Below are 23,392 nucleotides of genomic sequence, written 5' to 3'. Positions count from 1 at the left end.
TCAGTGCTAAGTGACTTATATCGCTCATATTTGTCACTTTCTGAGATTTTGGTATAGAAATGAACAAAAGGGATGACGATGATAATCCTCCTCTCAATATTTGGACCCCTTCTTGCAGGATGTGTCATTTTGGCGATAGTGATGTATTCTTCCTTCATGGCTAACCCCGATTCTCAAAAGGTATGAAACAAAATCGTCTGCTTGTGCCCTACTAACCGAATTTTTACGAAAACAACATTCGTTATATATTCCATTTATCTTGAAATGAATGGTTTGATGTATAACGCAATTGCTTTGTAATAGCGTTTTCCATTTATGAACAAAAACAGGAGTGGTCATCATTTAAAATGACCATAAGGGGTGTGTTATTGTTGTTTTGAACATATGTGCACTTGATATAAATAGTGTCACCTTACAAATAGACGTCGTGCTGGTATGTGTCTTAGACAATTTTAACTTGTAAAACCTAGCACGGTATAGTAGGATATGTGCAAACGTAAACAAACTTAAGTTTACATAGACTCACAATACATTTGTATACATGTTTTTAGCTAAACTTTAAAAGCTTACCTCTACTTATGTCACCTATCTATTAGATAACGCTCATCTTTTAATATGTTTTGCTAAATATTTATTGTGTAACTGTGCATGTCTTTTATGTGTCGGTTTTATTAGCTCATTAGATCTAGAGCTAATGTTGTATTGTTTTTAACCATACCGACATTCAATAAAACTTTTGATTTGATGCATATATGCACATTACCTTGTTTATTTATCTATTTGCATTCCTTCTTTGACAATTTTTTTTCTGAAGTAGGCCAAATACACTTCTTCAAAGATTATTTTGATATTGTTATGTAGTCTAAAATGATCACAATTTCTTTTAATTTGTATATAAATATAATATTTCATTTTTTTTAAACATTGAAAAAAAAATGATATGGTTCAATAGAACTTGATCAATTCATCTTGAAATTACAATTGTGAAAATTTAAATATTTTATAACAGTGAATGAAAATGAGATACATGCAGTGACCAGTTGAAAGTTCCAGATCTATATTGTTAAAGAGGCTCCACCCTTTTGCAATTAACTAGCAGAATCTGCCACGTAATGGTAATTGGTTATATACAACATTGTGGAGGTGAATTTATGAGAATCTAATTATTCCAATAAATCAAGGATTTTTAATTTAGAAAAAGGGAACAGAAAATTGAAGTTCATCCATTTTTTTATCTCAAAATACTTCAGAGAAGGTTTCTGAATTGAAATAGTACGGAAAATAGGATTATCTAAAAGCAAAAAACACAAAACAAACAAACAGTAGGAAGGTCACGCACAGAAAGTGTTCAAAAGATAAAAAAAAAAATGCCTACAGTGTTCTCCAATGACACTTGCATGATAATCCAAGTCCAAGTTGTTATTTTCAGAGTCACATATTAATATTTGGTGATATACACACAGATAAAATGTACATGTTATTTTATAAGCGACAATAAAAGATATATCAACATTTAAAACAGTTTCAAATGAAATAAGTCCAAGCAGTGTTTTTGTTACCAATGTTTTTTTATTGGCCTGCAGTTCCTTTATGAATTGGTAAGATAAAGTATGATTTCTAATGACTGGGAAAAAAATCCTCAATTTTGTGCATTTTGGTAAAATAAGGCAGTTTTTTAGCTGGGAAAACTACTTGTAGTCGGCAGTAAAACTGAGCAAAAAAACCTGCTACTCATTAATATATCCAAGGGTCAATTATGGCATTACAATGTCATTACACATGTACATGTCATGATCAGGTAGTACATAAACCAGAAGCTATCACATGGTACATGTATGCCATTACACATGTGCCAATACTCATACTTTTTTATGAGGATCTTGATATTTTGCAAAACACTGTATTCTCACAGAGTGAAGTGTACTTCAGTTGTAACAATAGTTTGTTTGATAGAGCTGGTACAAAAATCTGCTGCATTGCCATCTGAATGCAAGCTGAAATTTGAAAAAGAAAATCAGAATTTCAGAAAAAGATACCACTATTTTCCATTTGGAATGGGAATGAAATTGAGCTAAACAAATACTCTTAAAGAAAGCCAGTGTTTTGAGATCAGCCTGTTCCTGTATGAATTTGGAAAAGCATTATTTTTATGGAATTTTTTTTTTTTTAATCACAGAAAGCCCTGTAATTAACCCCATGTAGGTTTTGTTTTATCAGATATAGAGATCACCTCATTTGAATTTCCATTTAAGTTAACGATTACTCCATTTGATGCAAGACTGCCAGCTAATTATACACATAGCATGTCTAGGACAGGTGTAGAAGGCTGTAGTGATGGACGAGGTATTGATCAGGATATACAGCTATACCACAGACATCACATGCACTGTGTTCATGGTACGGCCTACGTGTATAGCAAAAACCAAGGCCTGTATCAGAAAATCAGTAATACACATAGATATGGTGTCTTTGATATTTGATCAATTTCTGTGCAACTGCATAATATTCTTTGCAAATGTTTTTCCTTGAATCAATATGTTGAGTGTTGAAATAGTGTTTTAGCTCACATATACACTGTATATGAGCTTTAGTCTTTCCTGTATATAATTGGGTGTTATCGTAAATTTATAAGCATGGATATTTCCAGTCATTAAAAAATATTGTTTTTACCAAGTGTCCTTATTTTTCTTCCAGTTAAATGGCCACTCTTGCCTCAAATTGACTGAGACATTATTTACTTCTCAAAAACAGCTGCACTGCAGAAATTGACTCCAATATTTTTTAAATGGTCAAGAAGAGGTTCTGACCAATTCAAGTGTTCTATTTTGTGCCATTCCAAAGATTGCTGCTTTGACTGCAGTCATCTTTAAGTCCTTTTCAAACCTTAACTCTTTGACAGAAACATTTTTTGCTATGATCAGTTATATGACTAATTGTTACTTTGGAGCAAATTGAAAAATTAATATGGCCCAACAGGCACCATCTTGAAATCTTTAAAGACTTTTTCAGAAAAACTAGAACATATCTAATCTGAAGAAGTATTGACCTTTTGTTAGTCGAACCTTTAAATTTTGATACAGTGCTAATTAGGTCATGGCATCAAAGGCCAAGGTCACCTTATGAAAATTGAACTTTAGGGTTTGCCATGGGCCAGTTATCTGAAAAAGTTACAAATAAGATTTTTTTATACAGGTACATTTAGTTGCTTTAAAAGTGGGTAAAAGATTAAAAAATCTTTTCAATTTCCAAATCACAGCTCTGGATATCGATCATGATATAAGTCTGTAGTTACCGAGGATGGGGTGATACAAAGTTTCTTCAAGTAACCTTGAGTTACTTTTACAAAGACTTCAATAGCTTCTTAAAATTTAGAAGTTTGAAATCAAATTTGACATTTGCTGTGGTTGCTGAGAGTATAAAGTCATTTTCTTGATATAAGATACAGATCACAAAAAATTGTACAGTGATTAAGTTCAGCCAGTCTACAAACAGGTATGCTTATTAACATGATAACTTCTGAGCCTCTTGTTCAAGGTACACATATTTGTACTTGCTTACTTTAAAACCTCAGGATAAGATTTTTTTTATGCACATCAATCATAAGAAATTTTAGGCTTTAGGGTACACAAAATATTTTCATACCTTATTACAAAAATATGAAAAACTGGACTTATCTCCTTGCAATGCACCTCTTTTTCTTACTTGTTTGCTGTTGAAGACATTTTATTTTCAGATTTTAAATCCAAAGATGTTTTTATTTGTTATAGGATGTGAAGAAATTGGAACCAAAGACATTCCTGAAAGTCATTGCAAGATCAAAGGTAAATACATTACTTATTCCAAATTCTATTTAACACCAAACGAATATTTTCCTGGAGAAATCACTCAGTAATTTTGAACTACTCTATACCTATATTGTATGTTAACTTAATCATAAATAAAGTGATCTGTTGTATTTTCCATTTTCAAACTTTAGTGCATCTTTCCCGTTAGTATGGTTAATAACAGAACTGGCTTTAATCAATTGTTACTAACACAGTTGTTCCAAGCCTGATAATAATAAGATTAACGGCAATTGAATGCAAATGTTTCAGCTAGTAAATTTTCAAAATATTGAAGTTCAAAATTTAAAAAGCATTTCTGAAACTAACATCTTAATACTTCATTGGACCTGTTTAACTTTTTTTCACCAGTACATATATAACATGAAGTGACCAGTTTCTGAGCCCTAACAGCAGAAATTGCCAAATTAGTCAATCTGTACATGTACTTCCTTCACAATGACAAGTTAAATTGATCCAATCGTCATCAATGATCAATGTCATTATATGTCCAGTTTCTGCGCCCGTTTATTTTTAGCACTTCTTGTGTAAACTGTATTACCATTATGGCCCAAAGTTATGGAAACAATTAGGGGGTGAGGTGGGCATAAAAATTGTTTGACATTTTTATGCCCACTACATATTTAATGACATCAAAATGTTTTGCATAGAAAATACTTACATTTCTATTAAGAAAAAAGAAGGAAATTCACACAAAAATTATACATATACCATGATAGAGGATGTTGAATATTATATATATGTACACTCTTATTTCATAAGTATGGCGGGTACCAATATTTTCCTGAGTGAGAAGCACGAAGCACAAGTGAACATATCAGTGTCCGGTATACTCTGCTATACAAGTGGCCTATGGAATTATTGGATATTTGGCTTGTCCCAAATTTCTGATTTAATTTTCAACTAAATTTCACAAAACTTCACACAATTTTTACTGATATCAATCTTTTGAAGATATGGGAACAATCAAGATAATCTGTTCAAGGCCAAGGACACAGCTACAAAATGTTAACATGATGATGGGAACATTGGCTTGTGCATTCAATCTGCACTAAATTTTTCTCCAAATTTTATAAAACTTATTTTGCTGACATCAATCTCTAGAGACCAGGTTAAGGTCAAGGTCATATGTGTATCATCAAGGTCACAGCTAAAGAATCTTAACAGAATGATGACAAATTCCATAGAAATCACTCCATATTTCTTTACACCATAGACCACACTGCTTGCTTAAACGCCCATCACTCATGCATAAGATTTATAAGATCTGACCATCATACTATCAATCTGTCAGGTGTTCCCAGTGGTCAGTAACAATGGCTGGAGGTTGTTTGGCTACTCTCACAATACCAGGGTGTGGACACAGAGTTTCCTGGGAGACAGCGAGGAGGATAGAATCCTTGTCTACACCACCTACTGTAAGATGCCTGCCTCATCACAGGTATAAATATGATCAACTTTTCTCCATTATTTTTTATAACAAGTTACCAGAGAAATATATTCTGCTTATCCTGTTGCTCACAGAGAAACAAACTATTTTAATGCTTTATTCACCTCACTAATTTTGGCTTGTTCTATACACCACATTGGAACCTTTTAACTGGTGTTGTTTATTAAGTGGACAGACAAATCTAATCTAATGCATCTAACATAACTGAATATCGGAGAAAATATTATTTAATTATTGTACTTACAGGTTGTATACCAAACAATCCGTGACATTGGGAGGCTGAAGGATTGGAAGCCAGGTGTGGTCACCTGCAGTTTGGTCAAGTCCAAGTCCAGCAAGTCTGGTCCCACCAACCAGTCTCCTTACAAAATGGAGAAGGGCATGGGACAGGATGTTATACAGGAGGTGGTCATCAACCCTAAAACCCAGGATTATACTGAGGAGGTGGTGCCACAGCAGTATACAAGGTAAGGGAGACAGGATTACACTGAGGAAGTGGTGCCACAGCAGTATACAAGGTAAGGGAGACAGGATTACACAGAGAAGGTAGTACTGTACCACAGCAGTATACAAGGTAAGAGAGACTTACGACTGTGATGTTATCTTTCAACTAATTCACAAACAGCTCGTCTCCAGATTGAATTTACGTTGTTGTGAAGTAGGCATACAAGTGGATGGTCTTCCGTAAAATATGACGAATGCTGATTGAGATTAAAATAAAGATTGTCTTTCAAACAATAAGTTTCTTAAATTATTTAAGTTTGACCAAGGTTCACCTACAATACGAAAAAATCGTCTTTGTTTTGAATCTCAAATAACCCACGTACGACGCCGACATGGTGTTGTCGTAATTCTACTGTATGCTGCTGGTGTAAAATCGTGATCTGCGAGAATGTATTCATTGCAAAATTATGACCTATGTTTAATTACACTTTCCAAATGTCGATGTAATAAAGAGATTACCTTTTGGGTTATCATTTATTGTTCAAACTATCGTAACAGGAGGTTACATTTTTCACTTCCCTCGTTTACGGCTGGTTTAACGCGATTTCATAACACAGCATCTGATTGCCTGGTGTTCTTATTTGCATATTGAGGTCATCCAATGAAATGCTACGTTTCAAAGGTAGAAGGTCACCGTAAGATAGCTAGACAAACTCGCAGAAAACGATGTCACACTTGCAGCAAATATCTGAAGAAATTAAACTATAAAAAGATGTTACTAGCGAAAGAGCAGTATACATGTCAAGATAAATGTAAATATTTACCAAGTATCATGTTTACAATTGAATTTGATGCAGAATACCAGCCAAACACTTGTATGCCTCATCACTAGACACTACTGCAGTAAATAATCATAATTACGATTGTACTGATCGTCATTTTGCTACTAACTATATATATGAAATGTAACTGCATACTGAAATAAATTACAAAGAATATATTTATTTCTATACTTATTTACGTATACTACATTTCAACTAGAGTAAAGAACAAGGTTAGTTACAAAATATCTTTATTTTACAATCTTCTTCAATTCGTAGACCCACACCACTTAGGCATTTGACTAAGTTCACTTCCTGTTTTGAGGGCTGAAAAACGTCAGAAAATACGTATTCTGTTAATGTCATGTTTCTGTTAATATCATGTTTTTCTCTGACAAATGGGAAGTGATATTAAGCAAAATCTTCTGTAATGTATGATTACACAGAGAAGGTAGTACTGAACCACAGCAGTATACAAGGTAAGGGAGACAGGGTTACACAGAGAAGGTAGTACTGTACCACAGCAGTATACAAGGTAAGGGGGCTCAGTACTAAACTGAGGAGGTGGTACCACGGCAGTATACAAGGAGAGGGGGGCTCAGTACTTAACTGAGGAGGTGGTACCACAGCAGTATACAAGTTAAGGGGGACTCAGTACTAAACTGAGGAGGTGGTACCACAGCAGTACTGACAAATGGGAAGTGATATTAAGCAAAATCTTCTGTAATGTATGATTACACAGAGATGGTAGTACTGAACCACAGCAGTATACAAGGTAAGGGTGACTTACGAGTACACAGAGAAGGTAGTTGTGTACCACAGCAGTATACAAGGTAAGGGGGGCAGGATTACACAGAGAAGGTAGTACTGTATCACAGTAGTATACAAGGTAAGGGAGACAGGATTACACAGAGGAGTTTACTGGTGGTACCACAGCAGTATACAAGGTAAAGGGGCTCAGTACTAAACTGAGGAGGTGGTACCACAGCAGTACTGACAAATGGGAAGTGATATTAAGCAAAATCTTCTGTAATGTATGATTACACAGAGAAGGTAGTACCGAACCACAGCAGTATACAAGGTAAGGGAGACTTACGATTACACAGAGAAGGTAGTACTTTACCACAGCAGGATACAAGGTAAGGGAGACAGGATTACACTGAGGAAGTGGTGCCACAGCAGTATACAAGGTAAGGGAGACAGTATTACACAGAGAAGGTAGTACTGTACCACAGCAGTGTACAAGGTAAGGGAGACAGGATTACACAGAGGAGTTTACTGGTGGTACCACAGCAGTATACAAGGTAAAGGGGCTCAGTACTAAACTGAGGAGGTGGTGACACAGCAGTACACAAGATAAGGGGGCTCAGGACTAAACTGAGGAGGTGATACCACAGCAGTACACAAGATAAGGGGGCTCAGTACTAAACTGAGGAGGTGATACCACAGCAGTATACAAGATAAGGGAGGCTCAGTACTAAACTGAGAAGATGATACCACAACAGTATACAAGATAAGGGGGCTCAGTACTAAACTGAGGAGGTGATACCACAGCAGTATACAAGATAAGGGAGGCTCAGTACTAAACTGAGGTGGTGGTACCACAGCAGTACACAAGATAAGGGGGCTCAGGACTAAACTGAGGAGGTGATACCACAGCAGTATACAAGATAAGGGAGGCTCAGTACTAAACTGAGGTGGTGGTACCACAGCAGTACACAAGATAAGGGGGCTCAGGACTAAACTGAGGAGGTGATACCACAGCAGTACACAAGATAAGGGGGCTCAGGACTAAACTGAGGAGGTGATACCACAGCAGTATACAAGATAAGGGAGGCTCAGTACTAAACTGAGGTGGTGGTACCACAGCAGTACACAAGATAAGGGGGCTCAGTACTAAACTACTTACGAGTACACAGAGAAGGTAGTACTGTACCACAGCAGTGTACAAGGTAAGGGAGACAGTATTACACAGAGAAGGTAGTACTGTATCATAATAGTATACAAGGTAAGGGAGACTTACGATTACATAGAGAAGGTAGTACTGTACCATAATAGTATACAAGGTAAGGGAGACTTACGATTACACAGAGAAGGTAGTACTGTACAACAGCAGTATACAAGGTAAGGGAGACATTATTACACAGAGAAGGTAGTACTGTACCTCAGCAGTATACAAGGTAAGGGAGACAGTATGACACAGAGAAGGTAGTACTGTACCACAGCAGCATACAAGGTAAGGGAGACAGGATTACACATAGAAGGTAGTACTGCACCACAGCAGTATACAAGGTAACGGAGACAGGATTACACATAGAAGGGAGCACTGTACCACAGCAGTATACAAGGTAAAGGGGCCCAGTACTAAACTGAGGAGGTGGTACCACAGCAGTATACAAGTTAATGGGGACTCAGTACTAAACTGAGGAGGTGGTACGACAGCAGTATACAAGTTAAGGGGGACTCAGTACTAAACTGAGGAGGTGGTACGACAGCAGTATACAAGTTAAGGGGGACTCAGTACTAAACTGAGGAGGTGGTACCACAGCAGTATACAAGGTAAGGGAGACAGGATTACACAGAGGAGTTTACTGGTGGTACCACAGCAGTATACAAGGTAAAGGGGCTCAGTACTAAACTGAGGAGGTGGTACCACAGCAGTATACAAGTTAAGGGGGACTCAGTACTAAACTGAGGAGGTGGTACCACAGCAGTATACAAGGTAAGAGAGGCTCAGTACTAAACTGAAGAGGAGAGCCACGGCAGTATACAAGGTAAGGGGGACTCAGTACTAAACTGAGGAGATGATACCGCAGCAGTATACAAGATAAGGGAGGCTCAGTACTAAACTGAGAAGATGATACCACAACAGTATACAAGATAAGGGGGCTCAGTACTAAACTGAGGAGGTGATACCACAGCAGTATACTAGGTAAGGGAGGCTCAGTACTAAACTGAAGAGGTGGTACCACAGCAGTATACTAGGTAAGGGAGGCTCAGTTCTAAACTGAGGAGGTGGTACCACAGCAGTATACAAGGTGAGGGGGGCTCAGTACTTAACTGAGGAGGTGGTACCACAGCAGTATACAAGGTCAGGGGGCTCAGTACTAAACTGAGGAGGTGGTGCCACAGCAGTACACAAGATAAGGGGGCTCAGTACTAAACTGAGGAGGTGGTGACACAGCAGTACACAAGATAAGGGGGCTCAGTACTAAACTGAGGAGGTGGTACCACAGCAGTACATAAGATAAGGGGGCTCAGTACTAAACTGAGGCGGTGGTACCACGGCAGTATACAAGATAAGGGGGCTCAGTACTTAACTGAGGAGGTGGTCCCCCAGCAGTATACAAGGTAAGGGGGCTCAGCACTAAACTGAGGAGGTGATACCACAGCAGTACACAAGATAGGGGGGCTCAGTACTAAACTGAGGAGGGGATACCACAGCAGTATACAAAGTAAGGGGGGCTCAGTACTAAACTGGGGAGGTGGTACCACGGCAGTATACAAGGTGAGAGGGGCTCAGTACTTAACTGAGGAGGTGGTACCACGGCAGGATACAAGGCGAGGGGGACTTTAGATTATACAGAGAAGATAGCACTGTACCTCAGCAGTAGGCTATACAGGGTAAGGAAGGTTCAGGACTGGAGGCTCAGTACTAAACTGAGGAGGTGGGACCACGGCAGTATACAAGGCGAGGGGGACTTTAGATTATACAGAGAAGATAGCACTGTACCTCAGCAGTAGGCTATACAGGGTAAGGAAGGTTCATTACTAAACTGAGGAGGTGGTACCACAGCAGTATACAAGGTGAGGGGGGCTCAGGACTTAACTGAGGAGGTGGTACCACGGCAGTACACAAGATAAGGGGGCTCAGTCCTAAACTGAGGAGGTGATACCACAGCAGTACGCAAGATAAGGGGGCTCAGTTCTAAACTGAGGAGGTGATACCACAGCAGTACAAAAGATAAGGGGGCTCAGTACTAAACTGAGGAGTTGATACCACAGCAGTATACAAGATAAGGGGGCTCAGTTCTAAACTGAGGAGGTGGTACCACAGCAGTACATAAGATAAGGGGGCTCAGTACTAAACTGAGGCGGTGGTACCACGGCAGTATACAAGATAAGGGGGCTCAGTACTTAACTGAGGAGGTGGTACCACAGCAGTATACAAGGTTAGGGGGGCTCAGTACTTAACTGAGGAGGTGGTACCACAGCAGTATACAAGATAAGGGAGGCTCAGTACTAAACTGAGGTGGTGGTACCACAGTTGTACACAAGATAAGGGGGCTCAGTACTAACCTGAGGCGGTGATACCACAGCAGTATACAAGATAAGGGGGGCTCAGTACTAAACTGAGGAGGGGATACCACAGCAGTATACAAGATAAGGGAGGCTCAGTACTAAACTGAGGTGGTGGTACCACAGTTGTACACAAGATAAGGGGGCTCAGTACTAACCTGAGGCGGTGATACCACAGCAGTATACAAGATAAGGGGGGCTCAGTACTAAACTGAGGCGGTGGTACCACGGCAGTATACAAGATAAGGGGGCTCAGTACTAAACTCAGGAGGTGGTGACACAGCAGTACACAAGCTAAGGGGGCTCAGTACTAAACTGAGGAGTTGATACCACAGCAGTATACAAGATAAGGGGGGCTCAGTACTAAACTGAGGAGGGGGTACCACGGCAGTATACAAGGTGAGGGGGGCTCAGTATTTAACTGAGGAGGTGGTACCACGGCAGTATACAAGATAAGGGGGCTCAGTACTTAACTGAGGAGGTGGTACCACGGCAGTATACAAGGTGAGAGGGGCTCAGTACTTAACTGAGGAGGTGGTCCCCCAGCAGTATACAAGGTAAGGGGGCTCAGTACTAAACTGAGGAGGGGATACCACAGCAGTATACAAAGTAAGGGGGGCTCAGTACTAAACTGGGGAGGTGGTACCACGGCAGTATACAAGGTGAGAGGGGCTCAGTACTTAACTGAGGAGGTGGTACCATGGCAGTATACAAGATAAGGGGGCTCGGTAGTTAACTGAGGAGGTGATACCACAGCAGTACAAAAGATAAGGGGGCTCAGTACTAAACTGAGGAGGGGATACCACAGCAGTATACAAGATAAGGGGGCTCAGTACTAAACCGAGGAGGTGATACCACAGCAGTATACAAGATAAGGGGGCTCAGTACTTAACTGAGGAGGTGGTACCACAGCAGTATACAAGATAAGGGAGGCTCAGTTCTAAACTGAGGAGGTGCTACCACGGCAGTATACAAGGTGAGAGGGGCTCAGTACTTAACTGAGGAGGTGGTACCACGGCAGTATACAAGGCGAGGGGGACTTTAGATTATACAGAGAAGTTAGCACTGTACCTCAGCAGTAGGCTATACAGGGTAAGGAAGGTTCAGGACTACACTGAGGAAGTGCTGCCACAGCAGTACACAAGGTAAGAGGGACTCGGAGTACACATTTGAGGTGGTGCCACAGTATGACTTAGGATTACACAGACTAGGGACCAAAGTATATACAGTAAGGGAGATGGGATTTCACTTGTTCACTTGGAGGCAGTGTTCAAGTATACAACTTAAATATGAAACTTACCAGATTGAGACAAAAAAATTGTGCAAATCATAAAACCCTTGAGAAACTGGTTTTTACAACTTTTGTCAAAGAATTAACTGTGCTCACCTAAATCAAGTACATTGACTGTTTTGCAGACATTGGAACAGGGAGGACAATGGCTGTTGCTGGATGTTACAGACCTCTCAGGATAAAAGTCTGGCCATGTTCTTCCTTGTACAGCCAGTCGAAGGTGAGTTTGGTATGCAAGGAAACCATGATTGCTTATTGCTTTACAGAGTATAAAATGTACTAAAATGTACTTGTAGTTTTAGCTGAAATGGACTAGAGTTTTGAAAAAAACATTTCTTCTAAAATGTATTGTTTCTTGTTCGTAGCAATGAGGTGGATTGTATTTAAGTCTCTTTTGATTTTTGTATGCATATTCATTAATTTTGATTGACTGTCATATAAAGGTATCCTTACATCCAATAGCTAAAACTGCTGATTCAACTATTAAAGATACTTTTATGAAATTCATTGATTATAAAACTTGATGTATAATATTAGCATTGATAGATCTTACATTTCAAATTGACCCTAGCTGAAAGCTGATTTTCTTCTTTTTTTCCCCTTTTTACATAGATATGGACAGCTGTTTAGTCACCATTTTAGTTCACAATATGTCGACCTCCAACACTGGTGCTACCCAAGTTGCTTGCCTTTTGGGATCACTTAGGGACTATCTTCGTCTACGCAAAGTTAAATGTACCCCACTTACCAGTATCCGAATGCCAAACTTCAACAACAACAGCCAAACCAACAACATTGCCGATTCATCAAGTGACGAGGAACGAGACAAGCAATTCTATGATCGTTTCTCATCTCTCAATGAAAAGCAGAAATCTTTAGTTTTGCAAAAATCAGAATCCATACTGAGACTGCGAACCAATTCTCAGGGCAAAATAACAAGACGTTCCATTCAGCAGCGGCGTTCACAGTCGGACACAGACATCCTAGGAATAGTGATGGGAGATACAGACTCCCCATCTCAGCCACTGATACAATCTGTCACTGACAATGCTCAAAACTCATCAAACTTGTTACATTCCGACAGCTATAGGGAATCGATGGACAAGACATCCCCTATGGATGTGGACAGTGAACACTCTCAAACAGAGAGTGGAGACCAAACCAGTCAAAAAAGTAGTCATGACAGCTTGGAGCAGAACAAGGAGAGGACTGGTTACGAGAATGGTGGGATTGGGGGGCACAGCCACGGAGAGGGTGAGGAGTTGTTGACTCTGGAGGAGTTGGACACCGATACTGGCAGTGTAGTATCATCCATTGAGTCTGAGACACCACAGGACGACCTGTTTGAATTATCAGGTAGGCTTTTAACTGACATGTTATTTAGGCAAATTATTACTGATATAGCTTTGTAATATTTGATACAATTCGGCAAATTATTACTGATGTAGCTTTGTAATATTTTATACAATTCATCTAACTATTTACCTATATTGTTCAAATACCACTGCATGTACAGTTAGATAATAGCACATCAATGCAAGGCTGTAATTATGTTGCAGGGAGTGTCAATAGTTCTGCTAAACAATGAAAACATTGAAAAAATGCATTTGAGATTTCTGACTATTTGCTTTAAGTCAAATATTTTCATTTGAACAGATAAACAGCCCACAACTTCATCAGATGTGGTCAAGTTCATGACATTAGCAAATCAGTCTGCAGCAGACATATTGGCATTGGTAAGACACCCGGAATGATTTGACTGAATAAACCAGAATCTTATGATTATAAACTAGTCCATCAACTGTGTAAACTATATACCCTCACCTGTGTAAACCAGACTCTCCCCAGTGTAAATCAAACCCTCACCAGTGTAAACTACATGGCATTGTATATCCTCACCTGTGTAAACCAGCCTCACCTGTGTAAACTAGACCCTATAACCTGTGTAAACTAGACCTTCAACTGTATAAACCAGACTCTCCCCTGTGTAAAGCAAACCCTCACCAGTGTAAACTACATGACTTTGGATATCCTCACCTTTGTAAACCAGCCTCACCTGTGTAAACCAGCCTCACCTGTATAAACTAGACCCTAACCTGTATAAGCTAGATCCTCACCTGTGTAAACCAGCCTCACCTGTGTAAACCAGACTCACCCATTTAAACCAGCCTCACCTGTATAAACTAGACCCTAACCTGTATAAGCTAGATCCTCACCTGTGTAAACCAGCCTCATTTGTGTAAACTAGTCCCTAACCTGTATAAGCTAGACCCTCACCGGTGTTAATTAGATCCTCACCTGTGTAAACTAGACCCTAACCTGTATAAGCTAGACCCTCACCGGTGTTAATCAGATCCTCACCTGTGTAAACCAGCCTCACCTGTGTAAACTAGACTCACCCTTGTAAACCAGCCTCACCTGTGTAAACCAGACTCACCCGTGTAAACCAGCCTCACCTGTGTAAACTAAACCCTAACCTGTATAAGCTAGACCCTCACCTGTGATAATCAGATCCTCACCTGTGTAAACCAGCCTCACCTGTGTAAACCAGACTCACCTGTGTAAACAAAATTCACCTGTGTATACCAAACTATCAAGATCTGTGTATTTTAAGTGACATTAAGCTGATCCTAAAACCTGTATGTGGCAAAGACGATGTAAGTTACCAAAATATATATGTGTATGCATATTGGATAGGCACTGCAGGTTGAGGAATGGCAGGGTTTTCAAATCACAATCATTAAGAGTTCCAAGAACAGACCTCTTTCTACCAACTTCTATCTTTCATATGTAAGGGCTTTTAATTTCAGGCACTGAGAGTGTCAAACATAGATCTACGAAAATCTCAGAGTCAGCAGACAGAGAGCTCAGGTGGATGGGCGTAAGTAAATACAGCATTTTCTCAAACTTTTCTTTTACATCCACCAGGTATGTGTAATGTCCTGTGACTAATCATTAACATCTTGTGTTTACCTAAATCCCACCAAATTGAACTTACAGTATGTCTACAGGACATACAGTACAAAAATGAAAAATTAACAATCTTCGAAAATTAAATAATTTTTGAAAAAATTGTAAACATAAACTCCACCAATACCAAAATATATATTTTGTATCACATGCCTAATGAGAGGATATCTACTAATTAAAAGCTTTGTTTCTTTCAAATTTTCAAAGACAGGTGATTTCAGTCATCCTCAGCCTTTATATAGTCGAGTTATTACAATTTACTTCCTCGAAAAAGTTTGCAGGGTTTAATAAGCAAAACCATTCCCAGTCAATAGTCCTAACTAACTATGTATGTCGAAATGGCAAGTAATTTTACAGATCTATATATATCACAATATTCTTTTTGTTCAGGTTGCAAATATAGCAAAAATAAAACCTGCAAAATACAAGTACAATATGTACTATATACTATTGGTACGTTTGCTTTATTAATTATTGGTTGTTTATTCTTTAGATGTTACTTTGTTTAATATTGTACCATTTCTGTTTCAGGTTTTGGGGACTAGAGACAGATGTAGTGATTTTCAAAAAGATTCTAAACCGCTCAAATACCCTTTTTAGGTAAGTTTGAGAGTTGGTTAAAAAATGTTACAACACAATTCGATTTTATGAAACTCTGTTAAAAACAGTCCACGAGTAGTGTTGTGTATTTCCATAGTTTTAATTTCCTAAGATATAATGAAGGATACCCCTGGAATAAGTGTTGAATGACTTTGAAGGCAAGCTCATGTACAAGGATGCCTGACCGGATGTAACTGGAGAATTGTTACCCACTGGTCCAGCTCGAGAGTATGGCCGTATTCATTTATCGCAATCCAATTAGATCTAATTAATATATTACAGTTCTCCATAATGGTATCAATAATGTATAGGGTTTGATACCATGCCAACTATATACAGACAGTTTCTTCATAAAAATTTGGACATTATGTCCTGATAACCATTTTGGAATTTACATATTGAATCTGCGAAATATCATTCTTATCATTCATTAATATGCCATTGAAAGCACACTTTAAGATGTTTTATACCAAAAACTTCAAGACTTTCTCCCTTAAATGAAAACTTTCGTCTTGGAAAAGATGTCATATACAATTTAATGCAGAACTGCTTTATATAAATGAGGTACTTATAGTATTTCACAACCTGTAAATCCATGCTTAAAGTTAGTCCATCGCTATTATTTTCACAATTCCAGACTGAGGTGATAGTGCCTGGTAATGTCTTTTTCCATCTGAAGAGTATATAATTTGTTTCAGTCTTTATATTTATTGTTGTAAAATATCTATTTGTTTCTCCTTTTACACCACACATGTCTCTGTTTTTTACCCACAGTGTTGTTGGTAAAGGTCTGATCAGTGCCTCACCACAGCGAGTGTTTGAAGCCATCAAAAACCCCAGAACTCGCTTCACCTATGATGAAAGTTTGAAGGTATGAACATCATTCACCTGACAGTTTGTAAAATGCAATGTAAGAATGGTTATGTAACCTATTGTCTTCAGAAAAAAAACATCATCTGCTGTTAACATATAATTACAAACTCTAAAACTACACTTAAGAATTAGCACACTTACTATTTCCTTGAGCTTCACTTTGGAAGACATGTAACTCCATATAGGTAGCACCATACATAAATCAGTTTATCAGAAATAATACAAAAGGCTTTAAAGTAAATTAATACAAAAGGCTTTAAAGTAAATCACTAAGAAATGTTTGTTTACTGTATTCAGAAGCTACCCATACACTTTTTATGATTTTGCAATTAATGAAAGATGAATATTTTTCTTTCTTATATTTGTAGAAAGTTGATGTCTTAAGCAGTATCACAGATAAAGCCAAAATTGGTAAGATTTGTTTTTAATTTCCATAGCATAAATTCTATGGAACATGCACATCCAGATTGATTTTTGGTAAAAATATAAAGTTATACCGGGTACTCATGTTTTTAATCCAAAAAATCATCACATTGTCAAAGTAATTTTAAGATGGTATTGAGAGCTTAAGAATGAAGATAAAAAGGGCTACTTAGTTATCTTCCCCAAATGACCCTGTGATGTATGTATGGTTGAAAATTAAATGTTGCAGGTGTATTATTTTTTTGTTGCAGTTTATTTTTACCATGAGCTTGTCTACAGGTTTAAGAAGGAATGTTTTGATTTCTGTGTCCTCCAAAACGAGAGGATGGATGGAGAGAAATATGTGATAGCCATGCAGTCCGTAGACAATGGCCTACCAGTGCCCAGCGGTACAGAGAGGGTTCAGGTAAGTAACCCACCAGTACCCAGCAGTACAGAGAGGGTTCAGGTAAGTAACCTACCAGTACCCAGCAGTACAGAGAGGGTTCAAGTAAGTAACCTACCAGGGCCCAGCGGTACAGAGAGGGTTCAGGTAGGTAACTTACCAGTCCCAGCAGTACAGAGAGGGTTCAGGGAAGTAACCTACCAGTACCCAGCAGTACAGAGGGGGTTCAGGTAAGTAACCTACCAGTACCCAGCGGTACAGAGAGGGTTCAGGTAGGTAACCTACCAGTCCCAGCAGTACAGAGAGGGTTCAGGTAAGTAACCTACCAGTACCCAGCAGTACAGAGGGGGCTCAGGTAAGTAACCTACCAGTACCCAGCAGTACAGAGGGGGTTCAGGTAAGTAACCTTCCAGTGCCCAGCAGTACAGATAGGGTTGAGGTAAGTAACCTACCAGTGCGCAGCGTTACAGAGAGGGTTCAGGTAAGTAATCTACCAGTACCCAGCAGTACAGAGAGGGTTAAGGTAAGTAACCTACCAGTACCCAGCGGTACAGAGTGGGTTCAGGTAAGTAACCTACCAGTACCCAGCAGTACAGAGAGGGTTCAGGTAAGTAACCTACCAGTGCCCAGCGTTACAGAGAGGGTTCAGGGAAGTAACCTACCAGTACCCAGCAGTACAGAGAGGGTTAAGGTAAGTAACCTACCAGTACCCAGCGGTACAGAGAGGGTTCAGGTAGGTAACCTACCAGTCCCAGCAGTACAGAGAGGGTTCAGGTAAGTAACCTCCCAGTACCCAGCAGTACAGAGAGGGTTAAGGTAAGTAACCTACCAGTACCCAGCAGTACAGAAAGGGTTCAGGTAAGTAACCTACCAGTACCCAGCATTACAGAGGGGGTTCAGGTAAGTAACCTACCAGTACCCAGCAGTACAGAGGGGTTCAGGTAAGTAACCTACCAGTACCCAGTATTACAGAGGGGGTTCAGGTAAGTAACCTACCAGTACCCAGCGGTACAGAGAGGGTTCAGGTATGTAACCTACCAGTGCCCAGCGTTACAGAAGGGGTTCAGGTAAGTAACCTACCAGTACCCAGCGTTACAGAGGGGGTTCAAGTAAGTTATCTACCAGTGCCCAGCGTTACAGAGGGGGTTCAAGTAAGTAACCTACCAGTGCCCAGCGTTACAGAGAGGGTTCAAGTAAGTAACCTACCAGTACCCAGCAGTACAGAGAGGGTCCAGGTAAGTAACCTACCAGTACCCAATACCCAGTGGTACTGACAGTCCTTGAAAATATTACCTACCAGAGAGAATTCAGGCAAGTAACCTACCAGTTCCCATACCCAGTGCTACTTACAAAGTCCTGGAAAATATTACCTACTAGAGAGGGTCCAGGCAAGTAATCTACCAGTACCCAATACCCAGTGGTACTTACAAAGTCCTGGAAAATATTACCTACCAGAGAGGGTCCAGGCAAGTAATCTACCAGTACCCAATGCCCAGTGGTACTTACAAAGTCCTGGAAAATATTACCTACCAGAGAGAGTCCAGGCAAGTAATCTACCAGTACCCAATACCCAGTGGTACTGACAGATTCCTGGAAAATATTGCCTTTCAGGGAGGGTCCAGGTTAGTTATCTAACCATAGAGGGTTAAGATAAGTTTGGAGCATATACTTTTATAACAGAAAATATATACTTCAGGGAATGTCTCCAGCATCCAGGAGATTGTTCACATTTTTTTCTTCTGAAAGGAGTTTGTTGGGCAAAACAAAACTTTCTCTACGCCTTGATCCTTATACTGCTGACTGTGGCCAAAACACATAAACACAACTCTGTAGCATGTACGTCCATAGAGTTACCTTTCTTTAGGAACAAACATAAAATTAATGTTGACTCACAATTTATTTCCAGATGCTGCCTAGTGGTTGGATCATAGAGCCTGTTACTAGAGACAACAAGTTGTACTCCATGGCAACCTATGTGATGCAGGTAAGATTCTGACATATATACATCAGGTTTTGAACACTTTTGTAAACCAGGAATTGTAAAGTTATGAGGTACTTTGCTGTGATAAGCTTTTAGGCACTGGTTTGAATCTTAGCATTGTCTCAGTTTTTTTACCACATACAAGTACATGTATATCAATGTGATAAACTGTTGTCGTTGAGCTCAGTTGTACTTCAATGTGATAACATACATGATTTACTGTGTTCTCGTTGAGCTTAGTTGTACTTCAATGTGATAACATACATGATTTACTGTGTTCTCGTTGAGCTTAGATTGACTTCAATATGATAATGTACATGATTTACTGTGTTCTCGTTGAGCTTAGATGGACTTCAATGTGATAATGTACATGATTTATTGTGTTCTCGTTGAGCTTAGATGGACTTCAATGTGATAATGTACATGATTTACTGTGTTCTCGTTGAGCTTAGATGGTCTTCAATATGATAATGTACATGATTTACTGTGTTCTCGTTGAGCTTAGATGGACTTCAATGGATCCAGAATGATGTCAGAGAAACAGCCTATAGAAGAAATGGTGTCCAAACAGCCACTAAGTATAGAGTACCTTCGTCAGTACCTACGTCCTGCCATCATGTTAGCCCGACAAGCATCGTTAGGAGGCACCCTCAGGAAATGAGGCATCACTACTGAACTCCTTAGTTAGGACCTGTTGGGGTTTGGACAGGAAGAGAGGATTTGTACACATGTCAATGATTTTGACAGGAAAGTAAAGAAATGAAGCAAATGCAAAGGGTTTGAGGTAACCCATAAACGTCACTGTAAAACTGTCTCTCAGGACGTGTCTAAGGCTGGTTTTATGGAAGGTTGATTGGATAGCACTGAACCAACATTACTGGTATATATGTTCATAGCTTACCACTTATATTCAGTACACTACTTAAGTAGGACAAAGCCTTTGTCATGCTATGTACACTTGTCTTATCTCCACATATTGATATTTAAACTAGGATTATAGTAACAGATACTTGTGGTAAATATTTTGTTATAGTCTATCATTGTTTGTAGATAACTACAAGGGTATTTAGAATCAAAGGGACATTTTTCACAGCCTGGAAAGCGAACAATAGATACAAGGCATCTATATATAGAAACATGAATGTAAGCGTCATTGTTTACTGTAGAAACATAACATACAACCACATACTTGATAGGACATTCCATTTATAAGCAAAATCATCATGTCATAGTTATATACTCTCATTGGACATCAACAACACTATACAATTATAGACTTTTATGCTGGTGAATATGATGAGATATGAACCTGACAAAGTGATATTGACAGAGGCGATATCATCAGGTTCATATTACATCATATTTACCAGCACAAAAGCCCATAACTGTTTTATATATGCTTCAACAATAAAATTTTGTATCATTAACCTTTACTGGAACGAGCCTCCGTGTAAAATTTAGCTATGGTTGAAACCAATTAACAGTTCGGCATCGTAGCTTTCGAAGACATTGTCAAGGTTCTTTTCCATGGAGGACACCCACTGCGTGTTCGGTGGCTTTTTTTTGTGTTAACAGCATCTTTATCTTCGAGTAGTTTTTGGAATTTTTGGAAATTTTCAGATGTAACGGAGACGAACTTTCGTCAGCAGCCATCTTCTGTTGTCGTCTGACAGATTTAAAAAAAATCGATATTCACCGGATATCCGGTCTACATGAGTTTTTGAGGACTGGTCACGTGTAAAGGATCCGGCCAATGTGATTGCGAGAAATTTTCAACCATATAATAATGTCTATTATATCAAACATAGTTAAGTTTCATTGCTTAAATTTAATTGATGAATTGCTACATATAGAAAAAAATGAGCTAGTCTTGCATATAGGTTTGATGTAAAATTAAATAAAACTTTTTTTTTTATTTCTTCATTATTTTTCCAGGTATTTATTCTTCCAAAATATTCGATCCTTTAATATCTAAAAACTTTTTGATTATTTCCATTCCAGGAAGTTTTATTAATCAATGCAATTTAGACCAGTTATAAGATCAATACATGTAAACTTATTTTTTTATATTAATATTGAAGATGTGTCTTCAAGAAGCATTATTACTTTTTTGTAATATTTAGGTATGTAAACGTCCTAATTATACATAATTTACCACTTGATAAGCCAGTCTGTATCGTTATGTAAAATACTAATTGTATAATGTGTTAAAGAGGTGGAGGTCCTATAGCACATAAAACACGTATCAAAATAGGAAGTTTTTAATGTTGATAAGGTATAACATGTAGGGATGTTTATAGTGTCTCCCTGTGTAATAAAGAAAGTTAGATAAGTCAATTCTGTTAATTGTTGACTTCTACAAATTGATCGTTTTATTTAATTGTCTCTTTAACAAATACTTATATAAATACAATGCAAATGATCATTTTAACGTTGTTGGCAATTTTTTAAATAAATGCAATACTTAAACTGTAATCAATTATGATTGTCAGCTTTTTTTCCCAGTAATGTTGATCCTTATAGATTTTTATAGTTCAAGATACTTTATATAAGTTGTTATATATGTATAGATTTTATCCTATAGAAAAATTGCAGCAGCAAATTTAGTCTAAAACATGTATAGCATAAAAAATTACATCTCTAAAAATATACCTCTCGATTCTTAAATAATGGTATTCTTGTGTCATTTTTTTTGGAATAAATTATACATATACTTGGTAGTCATACACTGGTCCATCTTCACCATATCTCAAACGTGTATTCCTTTTGTACTAAATAACTGGGAGATTATCTTACATTGCTATACTGGTAGCTTTATTCTCACATTGGGTTTTAATTTTGCAGACAGCTTAGACTCATACGTTAGTATATACATAGAGTCTGACCTGGGATAGAGGCGGTATACTAAATGGTGTTAATTTGCCAGGCTGTAATGTATGTCTCCTGTATTTACATGCCCTGTGTTTTGGATGCTGAACTCGTCAATAAGTATTTCATATGTGTACCAATGTTTGAATCTGATGAAGTCTTATCGTGTTAAAATGTACACCAAATTTCTTAATAAGGAATTCAGGGGATTTATTTTCATAATTGCATTTTCAATTTCACTAAACCAATTAGCATACAAATATCTAGTCATTTTTTTTTTGTCTCATAGTTTATGTGATGTTGCCTTTTGTGTTTTCATTAGTGTTCGTCTCTAAGAAAGAAATGTCTAATTAAAATAAGAATAGTTCATAACAAAATTTAGAACCAAATTTCTTTCTCATATTTTTCTTCTGATCAATTAGGATACTGCAAACGTATTTGTCATTAACCCATTTGTCATATAATACGTGTATATAACACGTAGGGGAACCTATTTCAGATATCCTATTAGAATTAGAATTAACTTAACCATTTGTATCATAGAACCAAAAGCTTCAAATTATCTGAAAGATTTAAAATATGAGGGGAGATAACGCAGGAATTGAACAAAGATTACCAGTAATTGTAAGTTGAGTAAGTGTTGAGATTTTGTATGAAGCTGTTCCCTGATGTAAATTGATAGGTAAAGAGATTACCACTGACACATACATTCTGTTTATATATACTTACATCATTTGTTGTTCTTTCATATTGAAAAGGGTCAGGATTTTTAGTATCAAATCAAGTGTGGGAGAGAATAGTAACAAAAGAAAGTATATAGGAGTGTTTATAACTTAAGTAATACATCCACCTGCTAATATAAGCTTTGTCGTGTATTAATAGATTAAGAAGTCTTGCTACCACAATTTGGAATTTCTCCATATCTACGCCTAGCTTTTCCCTGTACCTGTACTTAGATTTGAGAACATGCTCCACATACTTAGCTACACACTGTAAAGTACATTTATATACATAGAAATGTAACCTGTAGGTACTCCACATTGTATAATACACACTGTATATATATAAGTTGTATCACTTCAGATTGTATGATACTTGTACATTGTATATTAAAAACATGGATTAGGGTACATATACATTGTATT

The 23,392-nt window shown here is 38.1% G+C and overlaps 1 protein-coding gene across 1 annotated transcript; it reads left to right on the top strand.

Annotated features, from left to right (window-relative positions):
- The first annotated feature begins 49 nt into the window (after positions 1 to 49).
- Positions 50 to 23,369, top strand: LOC110466326. The gene is made up of 14 exons (XM_021522744.1): positions 50 to 180; positions 3,768 to 3,821; positions 5,137 to 5,283; positions 5,539 to 5,759; positions 12,273 to 12,367; positions 12,760 to 13,503; positions 13,804 to 13,883; positions 14,958 to 15,028; positions 15,649 to 15,717; positions 16,492 to 16,588; positions 16,959 to 17,001; positions 17,265 to 17,419; positions 19,305 to 19,382; positions 19,885 to 23,369. Exons 1-14 carry the CDS (start codon positions 73 to 75, stop codon positions 20,038 to 20,040), a joined length of 2,118 nt encoding a protein of 705 aa, XP_021378419.1. The 5' UTR covers positions 50 to 72; the 3' UTR covers positions 20,041 to 23,369.
- The last annotated feature ends 23 nt before the right edge of the window (positions 23,370 to 23,392 follow it).

This window comes from Mizuhopecten yessoensis, unplaced genomic scaffold (genome assembly GCF_002113885.1).
Source record: "Mizuhopecten yessoensis strain PY_sf001 unplaced genomic scaffold, ASM211388v2 scaffold11131, whole genome shotgun sequence".
Taxonomy (NCBI): Eukaryota; Metazoa; Mollusca; class Bivalvia; order Pectinida; family Pectinidae; genus Mizuhopecten; species Mizuhopecten yessoensis.
The sequence above is the reverse complement of the archived record's forward strand: the minus strand, read 5'-3'. Positions and strand labels throughout refer to the sequence as shown.

Bases quoted from the DNA above. Each gene is read 5' to 3' on its own strand.
- LOC110466326 (XM_021522744.1), top strand. From the start codon at position 73: ATGACGATGATAATCCTCCTCTCAATATTTGGACCCCTTCTTGCAGGA. The intron at 5,284-5,538 runs GTATAAATATGA...TTGTACTTACAG, and splicing joins AGATGCCTGCCTCATCACAG to GTTGTATACCAAACAATCCG. The intron at 17,002-17,264 runs GTAAGATTTGTT...TTTTTGTTGCAG, and splicing joins CACAGATAAAGCCAAAATTG to TTTATTTTTACCATGAGCTT.